The sequence below is a fragment of the Podarcis vaucheri genome (assembly GCF_965113315.1).
Source record: "Podarcis vaucheri genome assembly, chromosome: 4".
NCBI lineage: Eukaryota > Metazoa > Chordata > Lepidosauria > Squamata > Lacertidae > Podarcis > Podarcis vaucheri.
The window spans coordinates 10,020,187-10,042,034 of NC_138762.1; the positions used below are offsets into that span (position 1 = coordinate 10,020,187).

The window sequence follows — 21,848 nt, forward strand, 5'->3', positions numbered from 1 at the left end:
CCCTCGTGACCTCTCAGGGATTAGGTATTTCAACTATATCCGGTCTCTTGTAGACTTGAAATGAGCCCAGGCTTTCCCAAGCTGCATGGGTAATTAGGTCAATTGGCCGAGGCCCCAGAATTCGACCACTCTAATTGGTATAATTCAAGCGTGTGCTAGTGAGTATTCCTGAACTGTTGGCTTCTCGTTTAGAGTTGAGGGCTGGCTCCCTTTTGCTGCAGGGGTATTAACTAGTGCTGCAGCTTACGAATACTACGATATCTTATGAAGAACAGTTTTAAAATTTAAGTGGAAGGCACTATTTTTAGAGGAAGTCAAAAGGATTGCTTTGCCATTGCCATTCAAGCTGGCCACCTAGTTGCAGACTGCATGCCTGGGCAATATGCTGATATGTGATTAATGACCCACAACTAAGTTGACTTGTTATAGATAGATGTGGATTGAGCATGTTTTTGGCTGTGGTGCAACAGTTTTGGGGCTAGAGGGCCAGAAAGGAGGCTCCACATCCAGTTTTCAAGCTAGAATTACTTAAAGCAGTGGCTCTAAAATACTCTGTAGTCTAGGGTGAGAATGAACAATCATCCCTCGCCAGCGACCATGCTAGCTGGAGCTGATGGGAGTCTAGAGGACTACAGGTTGCCCACATTCTAGTCACTGAAGAGTAGCTGTTGAGGCTGGATTTGTCCCACCTGTTTTGTGAGCTTGCTTTGTGGCCTTGGGGTAAGTCACAAGTTTCAGCTCTAGATTTCTATCTGTATAATTGAGACCAGCACGAGACAAGCAAGATACAGACTGCAAAGCATTTTACAAATGCAGAATTACTAAATAATGACTTGGTAGTTTTTGGTGCAGTGAAGTTTATGTGTATGTGTCTGTCACTTGCAGAATGGCAACCAAGGTCTTTGTGTAGTTTAAAGCAGGCTATATATAATTGCTTCTAGTTCACCCAGCTCTAAAGCCGCTTTGGGTAAGGTTTTCCCTTCCCAGCTTTTAAAAACTATATAGGAGCTTGTGGTGGACTTCAGGAGACAGAAGAGCAACGTCCAGCCACTTTTGATTGATGGGGTCTGTGTGGAGAGGGTAACAACGTTCAGATTTTTGGGCATTGAATTACAAGAGGATCTGTCCTGGAGTGTCAACACAAGGGGGCTTGTGAAGAAGGCGCAGCAGAGACTGTACTTTTTGAGAATACTAAGGAAAAACCATCTACCGCAGAAACTGCTGCTTGCCTTCTATCACTGTGCCATTGAGAGCGTGCTCACTTATGGCTTATGTGTGTGGTACGGAAGCTGTACTACCCAGGACAGGATGGGGTTGTGCAGGGTTGTTAAGGCAGCAGAGAGCATTGTTGGCTGCCCACTCTCCACCTTAGAGCAGATTTATGCCACAAGGTGCCATAGGAAGGCACTGGACATAGTAAAAGATCCATCGCATCCTGGTCAGTGTCTCTTCGAGCTCCTGCCGTCGGGACGGAGATACAGGACGATGAAGACAAGAACGAGCCATCTTAAGAACAGCTTCTTCTCCAGAGCGATCTCGGCCCTGAATGGGAAGCCTGGACTTTGAAAGTCATCTAATCTCCCTTGCTGTATTATATTGTATTGTTTAATTAGTGTTTTTATGGAGCAGTCAAGTAATTTCGTTGTCCCCGAAGGGGGCAATGACAATAAAGATCATCTTCTTCTTCTTCTTCTTCTTCTTCTTATTATTATTATTATTATTATTATTATTATTATTATTATTATTATATTTTGCAGGCGGGGGAAAAATTGCTATGCAGGTCTGATATGGAACACTTTGATCATTTTGGGGAGCTCTTTAAGTTCTTTGAGTGTTAGGTAAGGAAAGGAATACATTTTAAACCCCAAGTGGGAAGTTCAAATCAGAGTTGGAAGGGATCTTGAGGGTCATCTAGTCTGACCCCCTGCCATTCAGGAATCCTGCCCACAGCCTTCCCTGAGTGGGCTCAAACCACCAGCCTTCTAGTTAACAGCCAAATGCATGGAGCCATTTGAGGATGAGAAAGACAAAAGGCAGGGAGACTCACCAGGCAGAGCAGGAGGAGCCAGCCCAAAATGAGACAGATAAAGTTATGGTGCCTGGTGGCACTTACTAGAACAGGAACAATCTCTCTGCCTTTCTCCCTCCCTCCCTCCCTCCCTCTGTTAGCCAGTTGGGTGTCAAAAGCAAACTACAGTCATACCTCATTTTGCGTCCACTTCATGTTACGTCTTTTCGCGTTGCGTCCCGCGGCAACCCGGAAGTACCGGAACGGGTTACTTCTGGGTTTCACCGCATGCGCAGAAGCGCTAACTCTCACTTCGTGTATGCACAAATTGCCAAATCGCGCTGTGTGTCTGCGCAAACACAGCACTTCGAGTTGCGGGCATTTCACATTACGGACGGGCCTCTGGAATGGATCCCGTCTGTAACACTGTACGTGTTTTCCTGAAGCACAGTAGATGTTACAGATATATAACTCATAGGGCAACAGCTGGGAGACAGGCAAGGAAACTTGTTACTAACATGTACCTTTTTCCACTCGCAGAGGAATGGATTGCTAGCCATGAGACTACCAGGTCTTTGCACTTTACTGAAACCCAAATACCTCAGGTTGAGGAGGCACCCTAGAAAAGCTCAGTCTAACCATTTTCACCTGGCATCTCTTACCGTGAATTGGAATGTAATCCCTTCTTTGAGTGCACAGGGCTTCAGCTGCTGAAGCTTTCTTTTCAAGATGTGACTGGAAACATTACATTTTCAGCCATTCCACCCCTCGGTTTTGTGTGTGTGTGTATTTGCAGCTCCTTACTGGGGTTTCTTCAATTCAGTTTGAAATGCAAGCAAAAAGTCTGATTAGAGGAAAATCAGGATCTAAACCACATGTTTTTCATGTCAGATTAGAAACAGGTGGGTACGGTTAAAAATCAATCATTTCCTTAAGCTTAAAAAAAATAGTTTGGATTAAAGGCAGGTGGCTATACATGGACATATGAAAAACCAGTCGCCAACTTATTGGTACATATGAGATTGATCTCTCTGAACACAAAGAAGTTCATAAATCACAGAACTTGGCAATAAAGATGTTTAGGCTTGAGAACCTGGAAGAGCAAACCTTTGTATCTGAAAGGTTTTTTTTAAAAAAATATAGCACCTAGATCCTTTTTAGCTTCACTTTAACAGTTAACATCTGACTGACCTAAGAGGCCTGTGGAGACTCATTACAGCCTTTTCAAATATTGAAGCTGTCCCGTGATGCTGAACAGGTCGAGATTAGCCCAATAACATCATGTGGCTATGAAATGAAATGAGGGTGTGATTTGGGAAGTGCTTGTCTAAGGTCAGCAAAAAAAAACCTAGGATAGCAGAAGTGAGCTTAGTTAACAGGAGATGGATTGTACCAAAGGTATCCTTTTGTAGTCATTCTTGGCTTTAAAAGTGTGGTGGCTTAAAACAGAAAGATTGCAGGATGTTCTTAGTTAATTTCTTCTGCTATGCTAAACTGTTAAGGAATCCTCCTACATTTCTGTTAACACTGAGCTAAGAAATACCGAGCTTATAGTTAATGAATCGCTACGCTGCCAGGACAATGCTATTATCCACAAAGTAATAATCCACGAGAAGAAGGAGAAAAATTGAGCCAGCCTAGTCCCGTTGACTTCACTGAATATTTCTCAGGTGAAGTAAGCTTTTTAGATCTTCTGTTTTTAATATTTGGAGCTTGAGAACGCTCCTGGACAAAACACATCGCTTTTTAAGGGGAAGCGAGTTGTTAGGAAATTGGCTCACCGCTTCTGCTTCGCATGTGATCCCAGCGGCTGGAGGCTTCAGCCGAGATATTGTCTATTGCCGAAGTTTTGACACTTGATAACGGTTCAAGAATTTGGTATTGGGTTGTACCATAATCATGGGAAGGGATGAGAGATAGGCGAGTCGGATGCTTGCCCACCATGGTGGGTTTTTTTTTTAAAGAAATTAACCAAGAGAAGGAATCAGTAGTGGGGTTTTGTGTGTGTAGATAGCTAGATAGATAGCTAGATAGATAGCATTGGAACATTATCTTCCTTTGTGTTGTCATTTAGCTCCCACCAATGTTAGAAACTCAGATATAAAACCTGGGTGCTAAATGGCTCCTTAATCCAGGGTTACAGTTGCCAGAACAGAATGCCTAGTTGCCATTTGGGGACCAGATGGCTCGAAAGGCGTATTTTTCAACACGACTATTTGGTTCCTGAAATTCATTCCGATTGTGCAGATAATTAAAGCCGATATTCTTAAATTCACTGGTTTTCCCCTCACGTGTTTGACGAAGTGCGGAGGGTCGCTAAAATAGAGAAACTAAAAGGATTTTTTTTTTAACTTAACGATACGAAGCTATCTTAAAATGAAGTAGGAGGAAACGGTTGAGCCCTCTGTATCGTCCGACCATTACGTGTTCTTTTTTTAAAAGCTTTTTGTTTCTAATTGTAGCAAATATCACTCTTCCCCCGGCAACATAATGAAATACTATCACGTAACAAATTGCACAATGTTTTTAAAGGGCATATTTATTGTCCAGGCTGAATGAATTTTGTGCTATTAATTGTAATTGTATCCTTTTATAATCCAAATCCTGCTACAGTTGGATAAAGTAACTCAGTAGATATAGAAACAAATTCCATGTGATTTATACAACAACAGCAGGCAGTGGAATCTCGCTGCACGTATGTTCATTTTAAAGTGTGTTTTATTTTCCTGCACTGCAGACAGCTTGGATTTATAGAACTATTAAGTAAGGCGAGCTTAGATATATGGTGGTTAGAGTGATTTTATACTTCTCAACTTGAAGTGACCCATTAAGAATTTGAAGTATTGTAAAACTGAGACCTTGACGTTTTGGTGTACTGTAATGACGTCTGTTAAACCTTTGACTTTAATGGCTCTTGTTAGAAATAATATAGTTTTTGTCTTGGTTGCTGTAAAGAAATTGTTTAATAACACACAACTTCTGTCATGCATTACGATCTCATTTCAGAACTGAATTTCTGTTTTAAATTGTAATCCTGCGCTGTCCTGAAGACTCTTGGTAGATCCTGTTGATCAATAGTTTTCTGATGTTTGTAGATATTATTTTTTAAGTTCAGCAAAATTAAAAGCCACTGCACTGAGGACAAAAGTAAGCTTTAGCAATCATGGAATAAGAGGGGGAAGTTCTTTAATGGATCAGTAACTGGTTAAACCAGGAAGCAGAGAATAGGAATAAATGGGCAGTTCTCCCATTAAGGAATGTAGAAATCAGAATTCCACAAGGATTAGTTTTAGGACTTGTGCCTTTTAGCTTGTGTATAAATTATCTGGAGCATTCAGAATATGCTGTGCCAAATGTTGAGAAACAATCTCTAATCCTACCACTCCTGAATGGAAAAACAATAAATATGAATATGGCAGAGTGATTATTTATTGGAACTAAAACGAAGAAAGCAGTACAGATTATTTCAAAACTGGAAGCCTTTTATTATTAGAATAAGGCACACTCTTTTTAAGGATGCATCTCGTTTATTTTTTTACAAACGGTAAACTATTTTTGTTTCATTTGCAATTTTTGCATTTAATTTTTGTAAATAAAAACTCAAACGTGAGTGTGAGATGGAGCTGGACTCTTCTGCTTCCCTTTTCTTCCCTGCACCTTCCCAACACAAGTTCCTCTCACCCTTCCCCCCCCCCTTCCATGCTGTGCAATTCTATGCATGTCTACTGAAAAGTGAATCCCATTTAGTTCAACGGGACTTAGTAAAGGTAAAGGGACCCCTGGCCATTAGGTCCAGTCGTGGCCGACTCTGGGGTTGCGGCGCTCATCTCGCTTTATTGGCCGAGGGAGCCCGCGTACAGCTTCCGGGTCATATGGCCAGCACGACTAAGCTGCTTCTGGCAAACCAGAGCAGCGCACGGAAACGCTGTTTACCTTCCCGCCAGAGTGGTACCTATTTATCTACTTGCACTTTGAGGTGCTTTTGAACTGCTAGGTTGGCAGGAGCAGGGACCGAGCAATGGGAGCTCACCCCGTCACGGGGATTCGAACCGCCGACCTTCTGATCGGCAAGTCCTAGGCTCTGTGGTTTAACCCACAGCACCAGTCGTGTCCCTCAACGGGGTTTGCTGTTGTGTAAATAGGTATAGGATTGCATCTTAATAACTTTATGCAATGGTCTGTTCATTTATTTACATCTCTTTCCCACCTTACTTCTGTAATTCATAACACTGACTCCTGTGTGTCTTGTTTTAAAAATCTGCAACGGCCCTTAGTTCAGAGCTGGGCTGAGTTCGTTAAATTTGACCATTTCTAGATTTATTTGTTTTTTTAAAAAAAGTTTGAATGCACATGTACTGGAGGAGAAACTTTTATGGAAGACAGTGGAAACGGCCGTCATAAGTCACTAATCTTTGGGTTGGTTGGATAGACAAGTGTGCTCATGTTTTCTCCTCTTTCCATTTTAGATTTCCGTTGTATCCAAAGGGAGGAGAGAAACTGCAGTTTGACTATGGCGTCTACCTTCTCAACAAAAATATTGCACAGGTATGTTAGCTCAGAAAAGGACCCTTCCGTAGCAGAACTGCATGCATCCATCATCGGGGAAGACAGTAATGTAGTTACTACTTTATCTGCATTGCACACTTGTGGGAGATCATCCTAATTCACATGATCACTGATTCCCTGCATGCCTTGCAGAGAGTGTGTACACAGTTGGACAGCTTAACACACCCAACAATATAGGTCATCCCCATTTCCATCAGAAGACAAGAATCTGACGCCCTTCTTAGACTGCCATTGATGCCATAGGTAAGTTTTCCGGGAGCAGCCATATTAAGCTGGGCATAGGGAATCAGTAGTTGGTCAAGCTGGCTGTGTGAGTGGCTCTTAAGGTCAGGCAGGAAGCACTTCATCCTGGATTTCCGTGATCTGTATCTTTCCCACAGACTCCTCGGGGGGGGGGGCTGTGCGTGGAGGACCGAGGCATGCAAAGCAAAATCTTTGGGCAATCAAAACACGTCCCCAGAGGGAGAATGGAATTTCTGTGAAATTGCAAAATAAGAACAATGAAAGCCATATCTAACTCCTAGGAGAACGCAAGGTAGAATTATAAGCAGGTCAATACAATTTTCTGCGGATCATTATGGGCGTTGTTTTGACCCGGGAATGGTATATCGGTGTGCTCCATTTCAACTTGCTGGTAATGGTTTCCATCTGTTTCATCTATTTATTTATTTTTTAAAAGCCCACGAATAAGTTCTCCCTTTCTTTCTTTCTTTCTTTCTTTTAAAAAAGAAGCCAACAGAGCCCTGTTAGTATTTGGAACTGACGAGTTGCAAATATTCGGGTTTTCATCCCGATGTGAAGAGGGATTGATTGCTAATCCCTTCTGGGAATTGTAGCTTTGAGAGGGAAATGGGTCTCCTAACAGCTCTCGGCATACTTAAAAAACTACACCTCCCAGAATTCTGTGGGGAAGCCATGGCTGTTTAAACTGGTATCACAGTGCTTTAAATGGCATGCTGTGAATGTGGCCTAGTGGGAGCGGGAGTATTATCTAGCAGTCATAACTGGCTTGCGTTGTATACTTTGAGCCTGGTAACTCCCTCTAATAATAAGAATAATAATACCTTTATTGTCAATGTACAACCTGTGCATAATGAAATTAACTGAGCCCCCCCCCCCCAAACACTCAATCTCATTGCACTCTGCCTGCTTGCTAATTTACTTTGATTGGACACGCCTTAAAATAGAATTGATTTTGCTTCCCATTGCTGCTTAGGCTTGTGGCGCTTGGCTTTGCCTAACACTTCTTGTCCTTTAGAGTCAGCAGAACCAATTTTCCTGCACAGAAAGCAAGGGTGACAATTGCACACAAGAAACCGTTTTACCACTTAACAAATAAAACAAGCAGATACTGCATCATTCAGTTCCAGCTGGTCAGAAGGCAGAAAATTCAAATATTTTAATTTTCCCATTTTAAAAAAATGGTTAGAAAATTATAGATGTGTAAGTATTCTGTCCGGCTTCTAACTATGGGAAATTGCTGTTGGCCGGCTATTTTGCTTAGCTTCACCTGGGTGACCTTGATTTGGGGACACCTGGGAAACTTTCAGCCTTTGTTTATAGCTCAGTACTATATTAAGGGACGCAGGTGGCTCTGTGGTCTAAACCACTGAGCCTCTTGAGCTTGCAGATCCAAAGGTTGGCGGTTCAAATCCCCGCGACGGGGTGAGCTCCTGTTTCTCGGTCCCAGCCCCTGCCAACCCAGCAGTTCGAAAGCATGCCAAAAAGTGCAAGTAGATAAATAGGTACCACTCCGGTGGAAAGATAAACGGCGTTTCCGTGTGCTGCTCTGGTTTCGGTGTTCTGTTGCACCAAAAGCGGCTTAGTCATGCTGTCCACATGACCCAGAAAAACTGTCTGTGGACAAACGCCGGCTCCCTCGCCAGTAAAGCAAGATGAGCGCCGCAGCCCCAGAGTCGTCTGCGACTGGACTTAACTGTCAGGGGTCCTTTTTACTATATTATAACTCTGAATGTCTTCAGACTTGGCTTAGGCTCTGCTGCTGGGAAGAAGTGGGAGCCTACCCGGGTCTTTGCTTGTGGATAGTGTGTTGGTTTGTAGCACTATTCCCCTGAAAAGGTCCCCACAGTAGTTTACATACAGTCAGTGAAAACAAGGCAATCCCTGCCTGCAGGATTACCGTCTAAAACACGTGATGGGGACGAAGCGGCCGGGACCATTCATAGACAGTAGCTTTTATAATGACCAAATGAGGTGGAAACAGATAAGAGAAAGGTGGAGCCTGATGGAGTGGTCCTTCAGTCTGTGTTGGCTAGAGGTGGAATTAATTTAAAAAGTAAAGGATCATGTACTGGACTCCAGAAAGACAAGACAGTCCTCTCCTTGCTCAACACATAGCCTATTGCTTCTAATCGTTGATGCTTTAGTTGAGATTCCTGCGTTGCAGGGGACTAGATGAGCCTCAAGGTCCCTTCTAACTCTACAATTCTGTGATCCTGCGATCAGAAATTTCCTGGGTACTTAATAGATGTGATGCGATTCAAGAACTCATCTATGCTTAACCTGATGACATCTAAGACTAAAACAAAATCCCTGCCTGTTGGTTATTGATTATCCAAAGCACCTGTTTGCTCTATTTCTCAATGAGTGATATCAAGTCACTTGAGAGTTAACCAGTGGAACTCAGTGGAGCTAATTCTATTGATCTCAATGGGTCTGCTATGTATAACTGTGGATATTGTTGTTGTTGTTTAGTCGTTTAGTTGTGTCCGACTCTTCGTGATCCCATGGACCAGAGCACGCCAGGCACTCCTGTCTTCCACTGCCTCCCGCAGTTTGGTCAAACTCATGCTGGTAGCTTCGAGAACACTGTCCAACCATCTCATCCTCTGTGGTCCCCTTCTCCTTCTGCCCTCCATCTTTCCCAACATCAGGGTCTTTTCCAGGGAGTCTTTTCTTCTCATGAGGTAGCCAAAGTATTGGAGCCTCAGCTTCAGGATCTGTCCTTCCAGTGAGCACTCAGGGCTGATTTCCTTAAAAATTGATAGGTTTGATCTTTTGCAGTCCATGAGACTCTCAAGAGTCTCCCTCCAGCACCAGAATTCAAAAGCATCAATTCTTTGGCTATCAGCCTTCTTTATGGTCCAGATTACCTCTTGTTTATTGAGCAGCTATCTGTTGGAGAAAGTATTCTAAATAAATGCAAGCAGTGCATTGCATATTATTTATAGAAATCTAGAAATGCCCGTGTAGTGTCCCACCCGTCCATAGAAGTTATCGGCGTATAGCTGTGCTGTGTGAAGTAAAGAACCTCAGACTGGCTGCGGTATTTTTGAAGCATGGGAGCGTGTCACTTTTTTTACCCTTAACACTCTCTTGGTGCGGATTTCTGGGCCAGAAAGCTAATAATGCATGGAGGTGAGACTAGGAGTTTTCATAGTACATTGCTTTGCTATAATGTGTTAAAATAAAAAGGGGTGCAAATTTTAAGCAATCAGGGAATAATAGCAACTTCAGCTGCACCACACCAATCTTATGCTTTGGTGTTGTCAGGTAACTTCAGTTTCAGTTTCCCTGGACTACAGTAGACACTTTATCAAAGCCATATGCGGAGACGGGCAAGTAAACGAGCACATTCACACTTTTAGCACCGGATGAACTTGTGAGAAGCAGGTTCACAGGAGTCCTTGTGTATTCCTAGCTCTTCCACCTGAAAATCCAGTCCTGTTTTAATGAATATGAAGTTGTTCTCCTCCACAACACACCCACACACACACGAGAGAGAGAGAGAGGGGGGGGGAGAGAGTTGTAGTGTGCACTACCTTTCCAACGCTCTTAAGTGTTAGGAAAATGTTTGCCTTTCATTTCTTTATTGTAGTTAAAATCAGTGCAGTTTGCAAATGCCAAATAAACCCAGAAAGCATAGTAAGGAAACGATCAGGTAAAAGGTTCAGAGATCTTATCAAAATGTTTGGCTCATCCTGAGCCATTACTATAACCTATGCAGATGATGGATGTCAAGGAATGGAAATCCAGAGTAGCCGCTTCTTTTTAGCCCTCTCTGGTGGTCCTGATACGTACAAGGCAGAGCCACTCTCTTATCAGCAGCAGGCAGCCTGCAGCCTGGCCTCCCCATCTTGCCTGTGCCACTGTTCTGGCCAAACAAAGCCCACATGGGGCAGGGCAGATAAAGACACAGCTGGGCCAAAAGAGGTTTGCTGGCACTGCCAATCAACTGAAAACGTAGGGCTGTGCTTTGGCGAATGTATTGCATGGCATCATTGCGATATCAGGTGATTGACAGGTGGCAGCCCCATCCACCTTGGCTGACGGAGATGCATCCCGCCAGGTAGATCTAGTTGTTCTAAGACGTGTTGGACGGTTTTATATAGGGCTTGATAAAAGTCTAATACCGTCTTATATCAAACTTCTCGTCTAGGGACCCTCTTGAAATCAATATTTTCTTTAGAGAAATACTTTTTTGTTTTTACAGTAGGTAATGTGTTTGGAATTGTCCCTAGCATCAGTGTTCTCTGATACACAGACAGCAGTCTTAATGATTAAGGCATAAGTGCTTTTTGGAAGGTGATGGGCAGAACAAGATAGCATTGGATAATCATGTGATGAAAGCTGGAAGGAACCATATCCACCCACTTGCCTACTGTGGCAGCTGAGGAGCAACACACCAAACCATGGTTTGGCACTCCTTTGCAAACTACCTCACTCTGGTTCAAATTTTAGTGCAAAATCTGAAATTTCAGACGGCGACATTTTTAGATGTGTTTTTGTCCTGTTAACCCTCTGTTCTTTATGGGAACAAGAGTTGGATTAAGTTTCCTCATTGGGCTAGTGAACTTCTAACCCTTGAGAGAGAGAAAACAATCTCTTGATAGATATGATTGTTAGATTAATGTGTAAGCTGCCTCCAAGTGAGGTCATACAAGCCAAATACGCCCATGTCTTGGAAATCTGATAAACATCACTTCACGGTACTGAAGAGATTAAATAAATACAAAGGCATAAACTTTGGGATGTTTCAGGTTTACAGTGCAAGACTGTGGGCTGATGGTAAAAAGAATTAAACATTGATGTTGTGGTTTGTTTGGTTTAGGTTTAAAGTACTTAATGATGGCACTGCCCTCTAAATCGCCCTCTTTCAAAAACTCACTTTGGGTAAAATAGTGGTTGAAAATGAGGCAGCTTTTAATGGGTCTCCTGCACCTCTTCTTAAAAGCGGAACTCACTCTAGCAAGCATTAAGGTAATTCATGTAAACGGTCCCTTTGTCTTCATTGTAATGCCAAATAAAATCAAAGTGTGGCGTACCTCCCTGGAGAAAGGGGTTAGATTATGAACACACAGTGCTCTCTGATATTAGTGCCCTTGATCCAGTCAACTGGGCATTGCGTCCTCTGTCTGCAGCTTATCCCTGGTCTCTGGCAGAGGCCTTTCACAATTTGGCCACTGCCCACCCTTTCTGTTGTCTCAGGCTTGAGGCTCCTCATTTCCACCCATCTAAATTATTTCACCTTGCCGACAAAGGCCCGTATAGTTAAAGCTCTGGTTTTCCCAGTAGTGATGTATGGAAGTGAGAGCTGGACCATCAAGAAGGCTGATCGCCGAAGAATGGATGTTTTTGAATTATGGTGCTGGAGGAGACTCTTGAGAGTCCTATAGACTGCAAGAAGATCCGGCCTATCTATTCTGAAGGAAATCAGCCCTGAGTGCTCACTGGAAGGACAGATCCTGAAGCTGAGGCTCCAATACTTTGGCCACCTCATGAGAAGAGAAGACTCCCTGAAAAAGACCCTGATGTTGGGAAAGATGGAGCGCACAAGGAGAAGGGGACGACAGAGGACGAGATGGTGGGACAGTGTTCCTGAAGCTACCAGCATGAGTTTGACCAAACTGTGGGAGGCAGTTGAAGACAGGAGTGCCTGGCGTGCTCTTGTCCAGGGGGTCACGAAGAGTCGGACATGACTAAACAACATATTATTTCATTCTGTTGCTTCATGGTGGGAAACCACCTCTCTCTCAGCCCCTGTTCACCGTGAGAGAGGAGTGAGTCCGTGGGCCTTCCCCCCCCCACCTGTCCACAGATAGAAAGCAACAGAGCTGAACCTAGATCTTCATAAAACCACAGTCTGTACCTGGATTGGAGAGGGATCCACAGACACAAAACCCCAAATCCTGTGCTGCAAAGATAACAGGTGATTGTGGCCTTCAGCTCATCCAGGTTTGCCTTGACCACGAGCCCAACATTGCCAGATTTATTTATCTAATGAATTTATGCTATAGTGACAGGTTACAAAAAGTCTGAACAACCGCAAAACAAAGCAGAGCAAAATATAAAAATACCCAAATATAAACGTGCTCTGTTTAAAATGGTGCGGACTCTGCACTTGGATGAAATTATAAATGGCAAGTTGAGGGTTGTATCCTGCTAGCATTTGTTAAAAAACACACCCAGACGTGGAATTTTCTCTTGTTTGTGGGTCTACACCTGACAAGTTTAATGAAACGGCTTTGTATCTGAAGAGCCTTTTGCAGTTGCCCCCTTTTAAGCTCACATTTTTGAGCCTGCCTGTTTAATGGTTGGCTGTTCTGAGAACAGGATGCGGGACAAATGGATCCTGCAAGCCTCCTCCTAGCTTCTTAAGGATGTGTGGCAACTATGCGTGATAATCTGCATTCTCCTATGGTGGATCCAGAGGCCCATTGTGGGCTTCATTTTCACGAAAGGGGCTAATGTGAGCAAGGTGGAATCCTTCCTTTTCCAGGACTTTTATGATAACTTACAGCGTTGCCATCCTCCCAAAACTCTGAAGCCTGCACTGTTCCTTCAGCTTACTTCAATATCCCAACAATGGAATTTTTTTTGCATTCATTTCCTGGTGGCCCAGGAACACCTTAGCCGCCCTAGCCTCCTATCCTGCCTCTGCTCTAATATAATCTATGTGAATGTGCCTTTGGAGGTCTCTATTAATGGAGGAATCTGCTATGCATTGGACTTGGCTTTGAGCCATTCCATCCATTGGCCAGCCCATAACTGCCCATCGTAATGGGGACCCCTTTGGCATCATAAATGCTTTCGTAGCTGCATCTTCACAGCTGCTTGAAGTGCGTTGACTGCATGTTAAAACCGCTTTTACTGTTCCCATTGAGAAAGATGTGCTGATTCCGCCCCACCTCTGGTAAAGTATTGCACTTAAAAGGAAGAACTTAAATCTTGAGTAGAGTCAGCAATTCCACTGTGATACCTAAGAGAAAGCTAAAATGATCTCATACATGGAGCCAAGAAAGCTTTTATCTGACTTGAAGGCTTCTTTTGGACGGTGCTGTTGAATTCCCTTGACAACTCCAAAATTAAAATGATTAAGCGAAAGTAGTGCACAGTTGTTACATTTATATGGAGAATAGCCTCTTTCCCGTTGTGTAGCCTCCCAGCCTGCCTATATTTGGAACTGATGCATGCCTTTCTCAAGTCCCTTAATCTAGTTATTTATATGCTACAAACCATTAGGAGTTGAGGATGGGCTTTTAAAAGTAATTCAAATATATAATGAATCGGGATTCAAGATGACCTTAACAGATTGCAGAACCGGGCCCAAGCTAACAAAATGAATTTCAATAGGGACAAATGCAAGGTTCTACACTTAGACAGGAAAAACCAGATGCATATATATAAGATAGGGGATACACCGAAAAGGATCTAGGCGTCTTAGTAGACCACAATCTGAACATGAGTCATCAGCAAAAAAAGCTAATGCTACTCTAGAATGCATCAACAGAAGTATAGTGTCCAGATCAAGGGAAGGTATAGTCCCACTCTGTTCTGCCTTGGGCAGATCTCACCTGGAGCTCTGTGTCCTGTTCTAGGCACCATAATTCAAGAAGGATATTGATAAGCTGGAATGTGTGCAGTTGAGGGCAACCAAGATGATCCAGGGTCTGGAAACCAAGCCTTATGAGGAATGGATGAAGGTGCTTGGGATGTTTAGCCTGGAAAAGAGACTAAGAGGAGATATGAGAGACCACCTTAAAATATCTAAAGGGTTGTCACAGGAAAGCCTCAATTCCTTCATCCAAGTTGTTTATGAAGACATTGAACAACAGCGGGCCCAGGACAGAACCCTGTCACTTTTCCCCAGGATGACGAGGAACCATTAACGAGTACTCTTTGGGTTTGGTCAGTCAACCAGCTACAAATCCACCTAACAGTTACTTCATCCAGCACACATGTCACCAGCTTCCTTGCAACAATATCACGGGGGACTTTGTCAAAAGCCTTACTGAAATCAAGATACACTATGTAGAAGGACACTGACAAACTGGAACGTGTCCAGAGGAGGGCAACCAAAATGGTCAAAGGCCTGGAAACGATGCCTTATGAGGAACGGCTAAGGAAGCTGGGCATGTTTAGCCTGGAGAAGAGGAGGTTAAGGGGTGCTATGATAGCCATGTTCAAATATATAAAAGGATGTCACATAGAGGAGGGAGAAAAGTTGTTTTCTGCTGCTCCAGAGAAGCAGACACGGAGAAATGGATTCAAACTACATGAAAGAAGATTCCACCTAAACATTAGGAAGAACTTCCTGACAGTAAGAGCTGTTCGACAGGGGAATTTGCTGCCAAGGACTGTGGTGGAGTCTCCTACTTTGGAGGTCTTTAAGCAGAGGCTTGACAACCATATGTCAGGAGTGCTCTGATGGTGTTTCCTGCTTGGCAGGGGGTTGGACTCGATGGCCCTTGTGGTCTCTTCCAACTCTATGATTCTATGATTCTATGTCCACAGCATTCCCCGACCCACCAAGTTTATTACTCCCATCAAAAGAAAAAAAGAAATAAGGTTCGTCTGACATGACTTGTTTTTGAGAAACCCATGCTGGGTCTTAGTAATCACAGCATTCTTTTCTAAGTGCTCACAGACCGATGGTTAAATTATCTGTTCTTGGACCTTCCCTGGTATTGATGCCAAGCTCACTGGTCAGTAGTTTACCTGGGTCTCCTCCCCCTTTTGAAGATGGGGACAACATCTGCTACCCCAGTGTTGCAGGCACTCTCCTCCTTTTGCACCTGGTGGTTCTTTCTCTCATGCTTACAAGCAAAGCCCCATTTTCCAGCTTCCATAGTCTTTCTGTCCATTACTGTTTCTGAGCTCCAGCTTGCAATTATGACAAGAGATTCCTGCAGATTCAGATGGGCAGGAGTGGCTTGTGAGAATCAAACAGTGTCTGTGAAGCATAAGCGAACAGCAGCCCCTTGATTAGTCATGCTGAAAGGCAATCACTCTGCCGGCACAGTTGTTTAAATCGTACTAAATCTTCCTTAATCTAAACTCCCTGGAGCATTAACTTCTGAGTAGTGGGCCAAGGAAAGACCTGTGAACAAATGCCTTTGAGCTTTGTTTCATTTGCACTGCTGCAATTCGCAGTTCAGAGTCTTCTTCCACCGGCTCAGTCTCATTGATGCTAGTTCACCTGAGCGCCCAAGATGCACGTTCTTGTTCTGACCGTTGTTATTATTATTCATTGAATTTATACACCACCCTATACCCGGAGGTCTCAGGGTAGTTCACAGAATAAAATCAAAATATAAAACCACAAAATACATAAATGCAAAATAAAAACAACAACCCAATAACAACAACCCTCCACATTTTAAAAGGATGTCAATCAAATCAACCTGGTTAAAAAGGAAGTTAACCTGGTTAAAAAGGAACATTTTTGCCTGGCGACTCAAGGTGTATAATGAAGGCACCAGGCGAACGTCCCTATCATTTACGTGTTTTAGGTACAGTGGTACCTCGGGTTACATACGCTTCGGGTTACAGACTCGGCTAACCCAGAAATAGTACCTCAGGTTAAGAACTTTGCTTCAGGGTGAGAACAGAAATCGCACAGTGGCGGCGCAGCAGCAGCAGGAGGGCCCCATTAGCTAAAGTGGTGCTTCAGGTTAAGAACAGTTTCAGGTTAAGAACGGACCTCCAGAATGAATTAAGTACTTAACCCGAGGTACCACTGTATTTGCGATGGTGCGCAAGCACCTCAGAAGTGTGATGTGCAACATGTGCCCTAAGGCAAGGGTGGGGAGAAGGTAGATAAGGCTCTTCTGGTAGATTGCTTGGTACAAGTTTCTCCTCCTCTTCTTCCACCCCACCCCACCCAGCACCACTTTGCTGGACAAGAACGTTGAGTGAGTTTTTGTGTGAAAGGACTTGTGATCTTGGGAGCTGATAGTGATTACTGTTTCCTGGCTAAGCACCAAGCCTTTTCATTCTTAGTGTACACCTGCCTGTCTGGGCTGCTGTTTTGCAACTGGTGCCGGTTGGTGGAGCTTGGGGTTCTAGATTACAGATTTGCAGTGTTAATCTCTCCATATTTCCTCAGAAACAAGAGTCATAGTGTTCAGTGGTGCTCTCTTCTATGTGTATTTGGAAGTGCAACCTTCAAACAGCAAGCGTCTTCTCTGGCATGCAGATCTTGGAATACAGCTTGCAAGGAAGCTGTCCCATCTTAAGCCCGTCAAGGTTTACTCAGGTGTTCAGAAGAACCATGTGCTAATTCACCTGTTTCTCTCTCCATAGCTTAGATACCAACATGGGCTGGGAACTACAGATCTAAGGCAGACACTTCCTAACCTGAAGAACTTCCTGGAGCACGGCCTCATGGTCAGATGGTAAGTTCTGTCCATTGCAGTAATGGGAACATGGGGTAAATTATTAAAAGTTTGTAGAACATACTATATACCTAGGAAGTTGCACTTAGAGCTCTTTCTCGTGACTTTTTGGTTTGCAGCGTGTCCCACCACAAACCTTTTGTCACTTGATAGTGACTTGGGGACCGGGAGCCTCAAACACATCTGGGTTGTATGTGCTTTATAAAAATAGGAGCTGATCTCTTGCAGGAGAATTAGAATATTGTGCTAAAGAATCTCTTAATTCATCTGCAACTGAATATGAAGCTACATATTCAGGCAGTGTTGTTGTTCAGTCATTTAGTCTTGTCCGATTCTTCGTGATCCCATGGACCAGAGCACACCAGTCACTCCTGTCTTCCACTGCCTCCCGCAGTTTGGTCAAACTCATGCTGGTAGCTTCGAGAACACTATCCAACCATCTCGTCCTCTATCGTCCCCTTATCCTTGTGCCCTCCATCTTTCCCAACATCAGGGTCTTTTCCAGGGAGTCTTCTCTTCTCATGAGGTGGCCAAAGTATTGGAGCCTCAGCTTCACGATCTGTTCTTCCAGTGAGCACTCAGGGCTAATTTCCTTAGGAATGGATAGGTTTGATCTTCTTGCAGTCCATGGGACTCTCAAGAGTCTCCTCCAGCACCATAATTCAAAAGCATCCATTCTTCGGCAATCAGCCTTCTTTATGGTCCAGCTCTCACTTCCATGCATCACAACTGGGAAAACCATAGCTTTAACTATACGGACCTTTGTCGGCAAGGTGGTGTGAGGCAGTAGCTATAGCCTTTAAAAGGCTAAAACAGATTTTCTAAAGCCTCTGGAACTTGGGGAGGGGTCAAGAGATTGTGAGGGCTTCCAGATGTGAGATGGCTGCATCTCCCCCCCCCCAATTCGATATTTCTTCAAAGCCTCCCCCACCCCAAGTTTCTATTGATCATATTTTTGGTACATTTCAGCCCCAGATGTGATGGCGTGGTAAGTCCAAGCCTTGGTTAATATTATGCTGTCTAGCATTATTATTAGCCCTGCCACCGAGGCAGGATGGAACATTCCAGCCACCTAGCAAATAGATCAAGCAACACCATGCGGTGTATGTCATTTGCATAGCTTAATTTGCCGGTGGAAAATCTGCAGGATTTGACTTTCCCCGCTGTGGAATTCTGGTTTCCAACTTGAGGTAGACCCTTGTCCCTGGGTGGCTCCTTAGAGTGGCATGTTCTCATTATCAAGACAAAACACATTCTTTGCCTGGCTAATATTTCAAAACATGTGTGGATATTAGCCCTGCCTCTCCGGGACTATCGCGTTCCCCCTCGGCACATGTCTATGGCTCATTTCTTTCTCACCTCCAAGGCTCAGATAGGTCTGATGATTCTGAACGGTTCCTCTTGGTACTTCCTTACAGTATAAACGGTAATGAGGCTTTTCATAGATCCTCCCTCAAGGGGAAGATTAGGGGGGCCATATTTCCAGCTAGGGAAGTTGGGCGCAAGCACGCTTGAGTGCCAGAGCCCGATTCACATGTGCATGTGCGGAATGTTTGCATGCAAATGACTGTGCACAGATGGTTAAGTTGATCTCCACAGGGCCCCAGCTATTAAAATTTAAATTTATGGCAGCATATATATATAAATATATGTGAGGCAGGTAGGCCACACTATGGACTGCAAGAGTCTCTTGATCCGCATGGCTGACAAAGCGTTGCCAGATCCCCCTTTGCTTCTGTCAGAATGAGATTGGGGAGGCTTAAGCCCCTCTGCGTGAGTTTTCTTGTTACAGCACTTCCGTGGGATTCCTTCCGTTTGATAATTCTTCTGTGTTTGCCTTTAATCCAGTGTCTTTTGTGACAAGTGGGGTGAGATGGACAGGTGTTAGGCATATGCATTCCCACCTTATCCCCACCCCCCAAAAAAGAATTTGCAAGGAAGCACCCTGTTGGACCCTCTGGCCCACGAAAGCTAATGCTGCAAATACCTTGGTCTTTAAGTTGCTGCAAGACTCCTGCTGCTGCTGTTCTTGTTGTGAGTTTAGGCACAGAGTGACTTGGCCTTCAGGACACATTTGCAGACAACTTTGTAGCGCAGAGTTGGTTGGCCAACTGGCCTAGTCCCAGAAGCCAGTTCCCCGTAGAGCATGTGGATAATGTACAGAGTTACTGCCACAAGATACAATGGCCACTAGCCTAGTTCGTTTTAAAAGGAATCAGACAAATTAATGGGAGGTCCATCAGCAGTTGCTAGGCATGGTGGTTGGCAGATGCAAGATGCTCTCGGAAGACCAAAGGAGATGCCTATGGGGGGAACCCATGAGCAGGACCTGAATGCAGCAGCCCCCTTCTCATCCATGCTCTCCAGCAACTGGTTTCCAGAAGCATGCTCCTCTGATGCTGGAGATAATACTAACAGCCGTTTGATAGCCTTGTTCTCTGTGAATGTGACCAAACCTCTTTTAAAGCCTTCCAGCTTGGTGGCTGTCGCTATATCTTGCATATGTAGTGCCTGGGGTTAATATTTAGAGATGTTTGTTAAGTGAAGGACAATACCCTTTTCAGACTAGAGATTTCTGCTCGGAATTTTGCAGATTCTGCTGCACAGAGTTCAGCCCCGAGGCTGCCTCGCCTAAGTACCCCTTCCCATTCATACATTGGAGCATCCTTGCATTCGCTTTGCACTTTTCTCTGGCAGAATTTGCTTTCAGTTACAGTGATTTACTGGTTTTTTTTTTTGTTTTTTTGCCTCTCAAAGAAGCTATTTATTACTTTGAACTTTCTCTTCTCCGCATTGTCGTCCTGGACATCCATGTGTATCCTGTGTTTACACAATTTGCTGATGAAATATGCAGGCAGGCAGGGAAAGGAATGCATTGAATGCTTCTGGACCCCACTTAAGTCTTCCTCCTGGGGTGTGTGTGTGTGTGTGTGTGTGTGTGTAATATTGCTTCTTCTAAAATAAACGAACAGATACAGATTTGGTTTGAGGATGAAAGCAGATGAGGTTTCAGGCTCACTTCCTGTGTATTTATGATGGATGGATGCTCTTGCAAGTCAGTCCTTTGTCAGTCCTTTGTAGGATTGATCCACCCACCCAAAGCCTTTTCCAGCTCTAAAGGGGGAACTTTGAGATGGGAATTTTGTTGTTGCAGTAAGCTCCCCGATCCCATTTACCCCTTTCCCCCACTTTTCTCCTGCCTGTCCATGGCAGGTACAACTGGTTTCTGCTCCTGCCTGATCCACATTTCACATCTTGAGGGTAGAAGAGGGGGTTGCTTCCCTTCCAGGAAAGCACCAATGGCATGGAGTGAGAAGAGGAGGAAACTCCAGGTGCTGGAAGGAAGTCCTATTTTAGGACCGGTGCATTTTTGAAGTTAATATGGTGCCTTTTCAGAAGGAGGCGTGGAGAGTGGCAATGAGAAGCCAGGCCTATTTTCAGTGCTGTCTTCACATTTGTGGGAATCTCTCCCCAGTGAAACCTGCCATTGTCATAACTGCAGTATGGTTATGGTCTGTGTGAGCAAGATGAGGCCTTCTTATTCTTGTTGGATGAACACCTTTGAGATTCTGTTCCATCTTTCCTGCGCATTTGGTCTTCAGTGATCAACATGCCACATGTTTGCATGGTTGTAAGTCGCTTCAAGAGGGACGCAGGTGGCGCTGTGGGTTAAACCACAGAGCCTAGGGCTTGCCGATTAGAAGGTTGGCGGTTCGAATCCCCATGATGGGGTGAGCTCCCCTGCTCCTGACAACCTAGCAGTTTGAAAGCACATCAAAGTGCAAGTAGATAAATAGGTGGGAAGGTAAACGGCATTTCCGTGCACCGCTCTGGTTTGCCAGAAGTGGCTTAGTCATGCTGGCCACATGACCCAGAAGCTGTATGCCGGCTCCCTCAGCCAGTAAAGCGAGATGAGCGCCGCAACCCCAGAGTCGGTCACAACTGGACCTGATGGTCAGGGGTACCTTTACCTTTAAGTCACTTCAAGGCTTCTTGTGTTTGGGCATGCATAAAGTAACAGCGACGGTGATTTAGGCACTCGGGGAGAATTGCTATTCAGAACATGCCCCCTGACAAAGGCTCGTTCCAAAATGCATAGGGCTTTCTTCAAAAAAGAATGTATAACCTCTCTCTTCCTGTGTGCCGTACTCATAATTTTGTGGTGCGTGTACTTCACAAGAATCCCATAAGTGCAGTGGCCTGGATTCCGTGATTCTTTGCTTTCAGCATGGGGGAAGAAATAGTGAGAACACCATTCAGACTGACCTGCACCCTGCGCAGTCTTCCCCAGCATGGAGCCTCACGTTGCCTGACTATATCCTCTACTCCAGTTGCTACATCTTACCATGGCATCTTAGCTTTCCCCTCATCTTCTAAAGGAGAACCGCTTTATGTTGTAATTTCTGTTTCCCCATCTTTCGTTACTGGCCATCTCCTCCTGGCACCTTTCAGTGACCCCGTCATTACTCTGCATTATTTAAGCTATAATCTTTAAAGAGGTGAGAGATTTTTTCCCCCCTTCTGCTTTTCTGTACTTGACATGATACTGGCCAAAGGGTTTGCCTGAAGTGTCAAACTTTTTGGATGGCTGTAAACCAACTTAAACACCTTCATCTCTTGCTGCCATGAGGTCATAT

The 21,848-nt window shown here is 44.2% G+C and overlaps 1 protein-coding gene and 1 long non-coding RNA gene across 2 annotated transcripts in view; one reads left to right on the top strand and one right to left on the bottom strand.

Annotated features, from left to right (window-relative positions):
- The window catches only part of LOC309530625, a 419,691-nt gene that overhangs the window by 75,256 nt on the left and 322,587 nt on the right, over positions 1–21,848 (bottom strand). The window lies entirely within an intron of this gene.
- Positions 1–21,848, top strand: part of UVRAG (UV radiation resistance associated) — a 90,424-nt gene that overhangs the window by 64,273 nt on the left and 4,303 nt on the right. The window contains exons 13-14 of the mRNA XM_082219296.1: positions 6,475–6,553; positions 17,120–17,211. Coding sequence (XP_082075422.1) covers positions 6,475–6,553; positions 17,120–17,211 — 171 coding nt within the window. The remainder of the gene's footprint in view (positions 1–6,474; positions 6,554–17,119; positions 17,212–21,848) is intronic.